This window comes from Gobius niger, assembly GCF_951799975.1.
Source record: "Gobius niger genome assembly, chromosome: 6".
Lineage (NCBI taxonomy): Eukaryota > Metazoa > Chordata > Actinopteri > Gobiiformes > Gobiidae > Gobius > Gobius niger.
Window position 1 is genome coordinate 15,531,572 of NC_136857.1, and position 12,482 is coordinate 15,544,053.

A 12,482-nucleotide genomic window follows, 5' to 3' on the forward strand; every position below is an offset into this window, starting at 1 on the left:
TTTGTGGCGTTCTATTTGTTTTTTTCATTGATGTTGAAGTATCATTGTTGACGAAGTTGTACATTGACCATTGTTGATGATGTCTGAATAAATTACATTTTCGACATTTAATATTTTTATATTATTTTGAAATCCTTTACCGGAAATACTATCCCGAAGAGTTTCTCTAAACGCCACTTGATATTCACGGTTTGTTGGCTAATCTAGCTAGCTAGCTAGCAGATGTCCACCGGTTTAACTGATTTTCTGATGTACTTACGTGGTACGTATTTGCCTTAGTAGTTATTTGTCGTTTACTCTATGAAATAATTTCTGTTTTGAATTATTGCTGCGCACCCAATTCTGCGATGCATTTATTTCATATACCTGCAGCTATATTAGCCTAGCATTAGCTACTAGCTCCCGATCATGGATACTACCAGTGTAGGACTTGGAATTGATGATGTTGACGATTTTATTAAATGCTCTTCTTCTACATTGGTGGTATTTCAACCAAACAATTGTATGTTTGTAAAATGCTTATTTCGTACCTATAGCATTGTTGTCTTTGTGCAACTGTGGTCTCACAGCCACAACGTTAGTTCACAGTAGAGATAAAGGCCCTGGAGACAAACCGATGATGTAAAATGTTTAATGCACAACTTAAAGGCTGCAAAACGTTTTCAACTGCAGTGCTTAGTTGTTGATTATGAAGTCGTATTTGCGACCTGCTGATCTCGGGCGTACACAGGCTCATTTGATCCAAACTGTTCTCGTCCTGTGGACTACACTTTAATGTTTTTAGACTGTTAAGTTGAGTTCATCTCTTCGTCTTCGTCGTTCTATTGTTGTGTTATCGACGTTCATCAGACATCAGTTATTTCATAATTACATAGCATTTGGTGTTAATATGTCTAATGTGGGTTTTGTTCTGTGTTCTTGGACTGACTTTGTGCATCACTTGTAGTATGAGACGATTTGTCAAACGCCACTCCTGGTGAAGGGAGGAGGATGGCACACCGGTATACCCCTCAACGGGCCCCGAAGACCGAGGACCCAGGGCCGGATGATGACTCTGATCGGGACTCTGGTGTCGGTGCAGATGCTGGGGAGGATGATGAGTCGTGCGATACTAGTTCTGCCGAAAACGAGAGACTGGATACAGATGATGACAGCTCAGTGGTGGCTGAGTTTACAGTCTTTGTTGCGTTCAAGGGGAATATGGAGGATGAAGACTTCACTCAGAAACTGGACTGCATTCTTAGTGGAATACCGGATATACTCGATATGGGTCAGTATAAGAATTCTAATGCTCCAATACTACAATTGCTATCCGTTTTTCAACAAGCACTGTATTTAATGCTGTCCTTTTTTTAACTTTCTTACTTTACTGAACATTGCCTATTTAAAGTGCGTACATCAGTAAACTTTATCTACATTTGTAATCCCACAAAATGAATTGCAACACAATCTACAGTACTAAAAAAAACAAATACTGTGCGATAAAAATGTAAATGTGTTTAAATATCGTCATTTGCAATGCTGTCCAATCAACTATATTTTTGATTACACGTTTCCAAAGTGCTGCACATATAGTAAAGTGTACATATATAAATTAATATACTGTAAAGAAAAATGAAAAATAGATCTACAGAATATGCTTGTTTGTTTTCATGTCAAAGACATGGCAAGGCTGCAGCCCCAACATGTTGAACCATGGAACAGCGTTAGAGTCACCTTTAACATTCCTCGAGAAGCGGCTGAGCGCCTCAGACTCTTAGCTCAAAACAACCAGCAGCAGCTCAGAGACCTGGGTATCTTGTCAGTGCAGATTGAAGGTACACACACTCTATACAAACACTTTTGTAAGCTTTTTTGTAAGCTTTACTGAACTGTATATTTGAGTTTGATATCATCAAGCTCTTTGTGTTTATTTATTGTTAAAAAATGTTATACAAAACTGACTTTTATGAGCTTGCGACCACAATATAATGTTGTTTCACGCTTGCAGTTTTGTTTCATTCATGTATATTTAATCTGTAATTACTGCTCCTGTCTCATGGCGTTTTCAAAATGGTAATTTCACAATTTATAATCTGTTCCTGAAAAGAACCGATGAAGACATTTTATCATTGTGCAATTGTACCACGAAATTGTGTTCAGATGTAATAAAGCATTGCATTTGTTAATGTTCAGGGGAAGGAGCAATTAATGTGGTGCCAGGACCAAACAGAGGACCAGAAGTTCGAGTAAATGGACCAATTGGAGGACCCAGCCAGATGAGAGTGGATGTTGGCTTTCCAGGTCAGCCTGGTCCAGGTACTACTGAAATTACTTCATAGTAATGTGAACTGTTGGAAGTTTTTCTTGATTTTTTTTTCTTGATAAATGTTCAACGGGGTTTTTGGTAATTACTACACTGTGACATTAAACCTGTCCCTTCTATACATTGATAGGTGTGAGAATGGCTAATCCATCGATGGTTCCCCCTGGTCCTGGTATATCCGGACAATCCATGGGACCTGGCACCAGTGGACAGATGCATCCTCGTGTTCCAAGGCCTTCCACCCAGACAGGTACAAGATTTTCTGTCTCTGATGAGCCATATATTTATATATATATATATATATATATATATATATATATATATATGACAATAACAAACTCATAATTGTCTCTTTTGTAGAATTGATGGATCCTATGATGCCAGGCATGTCAATGCAGCCACAGCAGCAACTTCAACACCAACAATCTGGACCGCACGGCTCAGGCCCCATGCCGCCTCAAGTTGCTCATCACATGCAGGCTCTGCAGGCAGGCAGACCACTCAACCCTGCAGCACTGCAGCAGCTCCAGCAACAGCATCACCAGCAGCAACAAGCCCAGCAGCTTTCACAACTAGGTCCTAGGCCACCCTTCAATCCAGCAGGGCAGATGACAATGCCTCCTGGCTGGAACCAAATGCCTCAAGGTGCCCAAGGCGGCCCTGCCTGGAGGAAGCCTCCACCACAAGGTCAAATGATGCAGCGGCCACCTTCACTTGCTACAGTTCAGACTCCAAGTCACCCTCCACCTCCTTATCCTTTTGGAAGCCAACAGGCTGGTCAAGTTTTTAATGCCATGGGCCAAGCCCAGTTGCAGCAGCAGGCTGGAATGGGACAATTTGTCACACCCCAGCCTAAAGGTCCTCAGGGTGGACCTGGTGGGATTATAGGACCACCTCGACCACCCCCACCACTGCCTGCAACATCTGGGACGCAGGGCAATCTTACTGCAAAGTCTCCTGGTTCTTCCTCGTCTCCTTTTCAGCAGGGGTCACCTGGGACTCCACCGATGATGGCCCAGAGACCCACAACTCCTCAAGGTTTTCCTCAAGGTGTTGGCTCACCAGGTCGAGCAGCTCTTGCTCAACAAGGTGGTATACAGCAAGGATTTATGGGAATGCAGCAACATGGGCAGCCTGGAGCCCAAGTTCATCCAGGTGGGCATGTTTATCCGGTACTTAATTTTTCAAACCCATATTAATTTATTGATATGAAGTTACATCGACTTTATAAACCAACTGGCCAAAAAAGTCACCACCTGGATCTCAATGAGCAAATAAGAGACTCGTGTTGAGCACAATTACTGTATGTTGAGTAGTAGTATTTTTTCAAGTCTGCCAAGTAAGTCCCTTGATATACTAAATCACCAGTTTGGTCCCCCCACCCACTGAGAATCTTTGAGAGTTGCCTGACTTTCCCCTTATCAATTTTAGGTAGACACTGACTAAATATATATGGAATGTAAGAAATGCTGGTACATCTTGGGAGGTTACCCTGCTAAAACAAAAGTAGTTTTTTTACATTCCGCTGTTCCTTCAATGGGGTTAAGGTCTGGACTGTGCAATGGCCAATTAGCACATGAAAATGATGTCCCATTCGCCCTGAATCACCCTTTCACAACTTCTTCCTGATCAACTTCTTCCTGATCAATACTGTCATCTATATTCGGGTATGGAGTGAATGAATAATGCAATGTAAAGCGTCTTTGAGTGTCCAGAAAAGCGCTATATAAAACCGATGCATTATTATTATTATTTGGACATTATGGATATTAGAACATGCCTACTAGGACAGAGAAAATCCATTGATGTCTCATTTAGTATTCAGTTTGGTGGCGGACCACTTTCGTAGGCTACATTATATTACTTTTTGACATACAGGAGTAATTCTCAATGGGAGGCTCTTGCCAATATATGAAGGAGCCAAGCAGTGTAAGAAGGTATTGTATTAATGTTCATTATCAAATGTAATAACCACATTTCTAATTCCAGGAATGGCTAAACGTCCGATGGGCTTCCCAAACCCAAATTTTGTTCAGGGTCAGGTGAGTGCTAACACACCAGGAGCCCCTGTTGGAGGAGCCAATCAGCAGCTACAAAGCAGCCAGGCACTTACTCATACAGGTATATGAATAGTTGTCCTTTAAAATTCTGATCGTATAATGCTTTAGTATTTTTCTGCCTCTTTCTTCTTTTTCATTGTATTATTCTCTGCTGTTAGTGAATTGTATTGACATGGTTGACATTTGTGTATTGTACAAACTCTATTTTGTTTTTTGTTTTTTCATATTAGGTACTCAACCACCTGCTTCTACGTCAAATTCAGTTCAGGGCCTTCCTCACACACAGACTAATGTTATGGGTCCCCAGAGCAGCATGACTGGTCCTCCTCCTGGTACCACTGCTGGTCCTCAAATGATGGGCCTCCAGCATCAGGCCCAGCCTGTGTCCTCCTCCCCCAGTCAGATGGCTCAAGCACAGGGTGGTGGTCAGACTGTCCTCTCCAGGCCGCTTAATCAAGGGCAGAGGGGTGGGATGACCCCACCCAAGCAATTGATGCCACAACAAGGCCAGGGGGTGATGCATGGGCAGGGTCAGATGGTTGGAGGTCAAGGACACCAGGCCATGCTTCTTCAACAGCAGCAACAGCAGCAACAAAACCCAATGATGGAGCAAATGGTCGCTAACCAAATGCAAGCGAACAAACAGGCGTTTGGAGGGAAGATGCCCCCTGGGGTAATGCCTGGTCCAATGATGCGTGGACCTTCCCCAAACGTTCAAGGAAACATGTCTCAGTTCCAGGGTCAGGTGCAGCAGATGACCCCTCAACAGCAGCAACAAATGGCACAGCTTCAACAACAGCAGCTCCAACAGCAGCATCAGCTACAGCAGCACCAACTTCAGCAGCAACAACAGCACGCCCAGATGAACCAACAAGGACAACAGGTTGCCATTTCTGGAAATCCAAACCAGGTGATGGGCATGCACGGGCAGCAGATGAGGCTTCCTGCAGGTCACCCCCTCATCCAGCAGCAACTCCAACAGCAGCTGCAGCAGCAGAAACAACAGCAGGCCATGCTACAGCAGCAGGCTGCTCTGCAACATCCTCATTCGCTAGGAGACCCCACTGGTTCAACTGGTGAAATGGGCGTGCAGCAGATGGTGCCAGATATGCAGACGCAGCAGCAGCAGCAAGGCATGATGGGAGGCCCGCAGCACATGCAAATGGGAAATGGACATTTTGCAGGTCACGGGATGAACTTTAACCCCGGTCAGTTTCCTGGTCAGATGCAGATGGGAGGACCTTGTGGACAGGCAGGTAACTTCCCAGTAAGCAAGGATGTCACACTGACTAGTCCATTGCTAGTCAACTTACTGCAGAGTGATATCTCAGCAAGTCAGTTTGGACCAGGAGGAAAGCAGGGCCCAGGAGGACCTAATCAGGCTAAACCAAAAAAGAAGAAACCACCTCGAAAGAAGAAACCAAAAGATGGTGAAGGTCAACAAGGGGATGGACTTGGGTAAGGTTTATGTAACTGTGAGCACTTTGGCATTCTAATGAAAACTTCTGAAATAAACAGGGTGGTCTCTTTTTAGCGGTCTAGATGCTGGTATGGATGATCCTGAACTGGGTGAACCGAGTCTGGGCTTGGATAACTCGGGAACCAAAATTCCAGAATTTTCTAATCGGGCTTCAGGTAATAAACTCGGTATTACTTTATTTTAATCAGTACTATACACACTTGAGGAAATGCTTGAACCTTGGCTACATTGTTAAAGTTATCTTTTATTGATTAGTGAAAACATCTTTTCTGTCTTGAAACGGCACATTAACCCAAAACAAAAATCCCAAATTCCTCACCTGTTAAAACTGTCCTTGATCATGCATTTTTGGGACAGTTCTAAAAGAGATTTCATAGCTCTTGATATTGCAATTTATATTTTCATTTTATTCAACATTTTGACCAGACATTAACCTTATGCACACATAGTAGGCATATATCGTCTTTATCTTTTCTTTGGTTTTTAGTTGTGCACTGCAGTGCATTTGGGCTGAACTGTAAGTTCTAATTGACTCACATGATCAAGTCATAACTTTCTATTTATAGGTTTTTCTGGACAATCAGGAGATCAAAGAGTTTTGCAGCAAGTTCCAATGCAATTTATGCAGCAGCAGCAACAACAATTACAGCACATGCAGCAGCAGCAGCAGCTTCAGCAGCAGCAGCAGCAGCAGCAGCTTCAGCAGCAGCAGCAGCAGCAGCAGCAGCAGCTTCAACATCTACAGCAGCATCAGCAGATGCATCAGATGCAGGGGATGGCCGGACCACAATCTGGAATGGCAGGGGCACAACCTGGAATGCCTGGGCAACAACAAGGACTAACAGGGCCACATTCTGGAATGCCACAACAGGGAATTCCCGGGCAACAGGTAATGCCTGCACAACAACCAGGAAATACAGCCCCACAATCAGGAATGGTACAACAAGCAATTCCCGGGCAACAGTCTGGAATACCACAACAAACAATGCCTGGGCAGCAACCTGGAATGACACAGCAGGGAATGCCTGGGCAACAGCAAGGAATTACAGTACCACAATCTGGGATGCCGCAACAAGCAATGCCTGGGCAACAGCAAGGAATGACGGGGCTACAACCTGGAATGAGTGGGCAGCAACAGGTAATGCCTGGGCAACAGCAAGGAATGGCTGTACCACAACAGGTGATGACAGGGCAACAGCAGGGAATGGTTGGACTTCATCAAGGGGCAAGCAGCCAACAAGCTCCAGGTCAACCTCAGATGCACCCGCACCAACTTCAGCAACAACAAGCTCAACAGCAGTCACACCTACAACAACAGGTAAACTGTGGAATTAAATGCGATGGTGTTGTACTTGGATTGAACTTAATATCTGTTTTGGGATTTAGCAGCAACAACAAATGATAATGATGATGAAGATGCAGCAGGAACAGGCAAAGAATCGTATGTCATTAACCCCGGGGAGTCACCTTCCTCCTCGTGGCATGGCCAATTCACCAGAGGTACAGAGGCTTCCTGTATCTCAGCAAGGTAACATGCCTGTGATGATAAGCCTTCAAGGCCCTGGGAGCGTGCCACCCTCACCTGATAAAGCCAGAGGAATGCCCATGATGGTTAATCCACAAGTAAGAAATACTTCAGGACTATGCAATAGCCATTTATGTTCTATTCATTGCTAGGGGATGTATTTTTGCAAATACTTGTTTATTGCATATTTTTTTGTAATAAGGAAGGTTTATAAAAATGTATATATTGAATTCACTTGATAAACCATTTCACTGTGTACCTTTTTATCTTTGTATTAACAGATTTTATTCAGTGGACTGCATTTGGTATACTGTCAAGTCTTGAAAATGGTATTATTGTCTGCTTTTGCAGCTAGCAAATGCATCTAGAAGAATGTCCCACCCTGATGTCGGACAAGGGCAACCTACACCATCAGAAGAGACCACTGCAGTGACACAGCCCAAGCAGGAACGACCGTCCGGGCCTGAAATGGCAGGACTGCCTACAAATGGAACACAGCAGATGATGGCTAACCAGGGACCTAATACTCACCTGATGAAGCAAGGCCCTTCACCCATGCAGCACCCTGGAGCTAGTCCCCAGCAACAGCTGCCTAATCAGCCTCAGCAAGGAGGCACAATTCCAGGCCTTCATTTCCCAAATGTCCCCACAACTTCACAAAGTTCTCGGCCCAAAACACCAAACAGAGCCAGCCCCAGACCCTACCATCCCCTCACCCCTACTAACCGTCCACCCAGCACCGAGCCCAATGAAATCAACCTATCCCCTGAGAGGCTGAATGCGTCAATTGCAGGACTTTTCCCTCCAAAAATCAACATTCCTTTGCCTCCCAGGCCGCCAAACTTGAACAGGGGTTTTGATCAACAGGGTCTTAATCCAACCACACTTAAAGCTATTGGTCAGGCCCCTCCTAGTTTGGCACTGCCTGGTAACAACAGCAACGGCTCTGTTGGTGGAAATGCCTCCAACAGCAGTCAGCAGTCTTTTTCCTCTGTTTCCGGTGCAGGAACAGTAGGTGTTAAACAGGACAGGCAGTCTGGAGTACAGGGCAAACGGGCAAGTCCGAGCAACAGCCGACGGTCAAGTCCAGCATCAAGTCGCAAGCCGGCAACTCCTAGCCCAGGGAGGCAAAAAGGACCAAAGATGGCATGCTCTCCACATCAACAGCAGCTTGTCAACCCACAGGGCCAAACAATGATGATGAGCCCCTCTTCTGTACCTTTAAATTCAGGATCCCTGCCCCAACAAGCAGCTGGAGGGGTGGAAGCTCAGCAAACGCAACCACCTTTTAGTGTGATACAGGGTAACAGTGCAGAGGCAGGCAAAGATGGTCAGGGAGAACGTATGATGTCCCAGTCACATGCTATGAGGGAATTAACATCACCCAGATTGGCCAGTCCACGTATCCCCACACCCCAGCAGTCTAAAGTGGACACTGACTCTCCAGCTTCTGATAGGCATTCACAAGATGTAGAAATCTCTCCTGCACTGAGAGAGGCTCCTACGTCCCTCAACCAATTATTGGACAATGTCCGACCTTTACAGATGGGGAGGACTGATGGAGAAAAACCCCATAGTAATGCTCAAAGCTTAGGGCAGGCTACCCTTCCCACTACAAGTGACCCAAGACCTGCCGTTACTGTTCTTACAAGCAGCCATAACCTACAACAGGCTCCTAGCTCACTTCCCAGCACTAATGTTAACCCTAGTCTCACCACCAGTTCAAATGCTGCGTCCACTCTTTGTGTCAATCCTAATGTGAATGTGAACCCACTGGCCACTACTCTTTCAAACCTCAACACTACTGCTGTGAATAATAGCCCCAACCCTCTCACTTCTGTTCACACTTCAACTGTATCCACAAGTTCTGTTTTAACCTCTTCGAAACCAAGCTCTGGGCTTAATAAACCTGTTCATTCGCTCATACAAATTCCCCCTTCATCCAGCACCATTTCACCCAATCAGATTACTGTATTTGTCACTTCTAACCCAATTACCTCAACGCCCACTTCTCAGTCACCTGCTTCGATGGTGGCTGTTCCCAACAAGAACCTCAGGCCACAAGATGTTCGGCAGCAAGCCCCCGCTACGCGATCGCAGTTCATCACAACTGCACCTTTATTTATTAATCCTATCATCCAGGTCCCTGGTGCAGTGGTGACAGCCAATACAACGCTTGGTTCACAGCCGGTGACAATGGTTCAAGTATCCACGGCTAACCTTCAACTCACTCCAAGCTCCTCTCATTCCTTTAGTACTATTGTGACAAGTTCCCAGTCGCGACCAATTCACATTACAACCACTGCACCGTCTTCTGCTCTGATTGTTAATCCTCAAGCAAATCAGTCAATGAGCACAGCGCCTGCTAAACAAGACAATCTTAGTGATAACATTCAAAAGCCAAGTCCACCATTGCAGCAGCCGTCTCCCCACAGTATCCCTCCTGTATCATCTCCCTTTCAGCTGCCCATGTCGTCTCCCCCTCCTTGCTCAAGTCCCAGCACTATAAGCGCTATCCGAAAGAGCGCTGCCTCTCCATTAGCTCCTGCGCAGGTCAGACCATCCCATATTGTCGCTACACAGTCCATGAATCTTCCTACCAACTCCTCCATTCAAATCGAAACTCAGGCCACTCCCAGAATTGCTCTGGGCCAAATCGCAGCACATGGCCAGGTTGCCAACCAAGCGTCACAGATTGTACCATCTCAAGATGCTATGGCTAATGTAACAACAGCTGCAAGTATGCTATCTACAGTCACCGTTGCACACAGTTCATTGCCATCTGTAGTTCCCATTGCGGCTGTTCCTGCATTTGAGGGAAGCCCTATGACCACTTCCTCTGCTGCTAACCTCCCGCCTGGCCAGTCTGATACAGTGACAGCTGAGCCGCAGACGTCATCAGCACTTGGTGAAAGCAGTCAGACTCTCCCAGGTAAAATAAAGTCAAAGAATGTCATTCAGTGCGTTCAGAAGTATTCATAAGCCTCTATTACTATGTTATCATTTTGAAATCTGATGCTTAAAATGTTCAGTGTATTAATTCTTTAAAACAACATATGTGTATGTTTTTTTAAGAATAAGTACACAATATTTTATATAAAGGCTATATCGTGAATGATTGTACCACATACTAACCTTTTATGAATGATCAAAAACAGCGCAACTCTGAACCTACTGTATAAAGATGTCATACTTGAAAAGTAGATAAAGATTCTGTAATTTTTCAATCCCGCAGCATCCTCACAGGACCATACACAAACACAGGAAACTCTTGCCATGGAGAGGACAGGTAAGTAGTTTTATGAAATGCTCATACCTTTGCTTTCACTAAGTGCCACATGCCATGATTGTATTTCTATCTTTTGCAGGGGAAGAAGTATCGACTGGTCCTGAACAGGGGTAAGACAGCTGCTTATGGAGTTTATTTTGTTTGTTTATTCATGGGGCTGAATCAAGGGGCTCAGAGAAATCAGGGTATTTTTCCATCTTATTCCCATGAAGCATACGCTTAGAGACGACTTCTGATAATATTCAGGCCGTTCATTTGGTTGACTGTTTGTGTTTGGTGAATTCAATGGGGCCCTTGTGGTTACCGCAGTTGGTATGTATGATCAACATGCGTCATGTGAATACAATGATGCATGTCCAACCCTCCGTAAATCCAATTGCACCCCTCCACTGATCTTGAAGGCCACGTCTCTCTCACCTGGATTACCTGTCATAAATTGGTGCTAAAGTGACGCTACCTACATTACTTTGTTCAACACAAGTTCATAGTTTACCGCTGTTTTTCCACTTCTATCACAGATGGGCAAAGAAAAGAAAGACGCCCATCAACTTAGTCCCAAGGTATGTATTAAACACCGCATAGACACGAGTAGTCGACGTTAGTAGAAGACGTCCGGATGAAGATGGACGTTATCTGTGGTAGATGAGGAAAAACAGCAGAATCCTGAATAGTTTTACATTTCTGAGAAGAGCTGAAAAAATGTCACTGTACATAAATAACATATTGGTCCTGTGTCTTCTCTTTACACTTTTAGAGCAGCTGCAGTGGAGAAGCCGAAAGGGCCGAGTCGGCGGAGTTCCCGGGCAGAGAAGGAGACTGAGGAAGAGCCAGTTGCGGACAGTAGCAGCCGGAAAAGACCGGCAAGACCAGCAGCAAGCACTACTGTAAAAGGTAAATGAACAAGACTCTGTATTTATATTTTCTGTGGTGTAATAGAATTATGTTTGAGTACAACAGAGACTAACACCTTCGTCTTGTATGATCCAAATGTTCAACCAGTCCTGATGCAATACAGTGTTGTTTTACTATATATATGTATCCTGCTTGCATTTGATTTGCTTCCATATGTTTTATAAAGGCTGCTACACATACGGCAAATTGTTGAAATTGCGTTTGATTCTCGATTTAAGCAAAATGTCTGTCCCCTATTTTCATCGTCTTTCACACTGTGCTGTCTTGTCTAATAAAGCCAAAAATCCTTTAATTATATAAATAAAACAACAGCAACAACAATAGATGTGGCAGAAGCTACATGTGAGAGCCAGGTCTCTATTTCATTGTTTGTCTATAAACATTATTCCTGTAGAAATCCTCCACACTCGTATAAAAGAAAATGTTCATGTTTTACCTTTTGTTGTTGCAGAAACTGGAGCAAGTCCAACCCAGGCCAAAAGAAGGAAATCTAAATAGGCTGCTGAAGTTTTAAACCTTGTGAACAGTACTGTACATTTTTTGTGTTTTGGTTGTAAATCAGTTGCTGTTGGATTATGTGACATAGACTTTTAATCTTAAGAGCATACCCTGTACAGAGTGTTTAAAAAAAATCATCATGCCATTGTTGTTTCCCTGCTATCATGTCGGAGTGTAGTTAGAATGTGTGCACTTAGTGTTTGTATGAGTGAGCTTTTTATATGAAATGCTGGATTTGTCATTTGAGCTTGTCATGATTGTATAATTATGTAATACAACTGAATTAAATTTTCTACTGCCTTTGTCCTGTGAATGCGCAGTTATTTTATTGCTTGCTGGCACACATTGTTCATGTCCACATCAGAGTAAGTGTTGGACATTTAGATTCCATTGGGTGAACCTAGTCTGTTAGT

At 44.1% G+C, this 12,482-nt stretch overlaps 1 protein-coding gene across 4 annotated transcripts; it reads left to right on the forward strand.

Moving 5' to 3' along the window:
* The first annotated feature begins 142 nt into the window (after window positions 1-142).
* Window positions 143-12,357, forward strand: ncoa6 (nuclear receptor coactivator 6). Of its 4 annotated transcripts, none has more exons than XM_079558655.1 (17): window positions 143-262; window positions 947-1,270; window positions 1,662-1,817; window positions 2,176-2,298; window positions 2,436-2,555; window positions 2,666-3,460; window positions 4,295-4,426; window positions 4,596-5,823; window positions 5,900-6,000; window positions 6,412-7,163; window positions 7,232-7,468; window positions 7,722-10,302; window positions 10,606-10,659; window positions 10,739-10,769; window positions 11,178-11,219; window positions 11,414-11,550; window positions 12,023-12,357. In XM_079558655.1, the coding sequence occupies exons 2-17, from the start codon at window positions 991-993 to the stop codon at window positions 12,067-12,069; spliced, it is 6,816 nt and encodes a 2,271-aa protein (XP_079414781.1). In that variant the 5' UTR covers window positions 143-262; window positions 947-990; the 3' UTR covers window positions 12,070-12,357. The 4 variants fall into 4 exon arrangements, with proteins under 4 accessions (XP_079414781.1, XP_079414782.1, XP_079414783.1 ...); XM_079558656.1 differs by having other exon boundaries at window positions 7,235-7,468; XM_079558657.1 differs by having other exon boundaries at window positions 2,176-2,283.
* The last annotated feature ends 125 nt before the right edge of the window (window positions 12,358-12,482 follow it).

Excerpts from the sequence above, each read along its gene's own strand:
- ncoa6 (XM_079558655.1), top strand. The coding sequence starts at position 991 with ATGGCACACCGGTATACCCCTCAACGGGCCCCGAAGACCGAGGACCCA. Across the intron at positions 7,469-7,721 it reads CCATGATGGTTAATCCACAA|CTAGCAAATGCATCTAGAAG; the intron begins GTAAGAAATACT and ends CTGCTTTTGCAG. Across the intron at positions 11,220-11,413 it reads CCCATCAACTTAGTCCCAAG|AGCAGCTGCAGTGGAGAAGC; the intron begins GTATGTATTAAA and ends TTACACTTTTAG.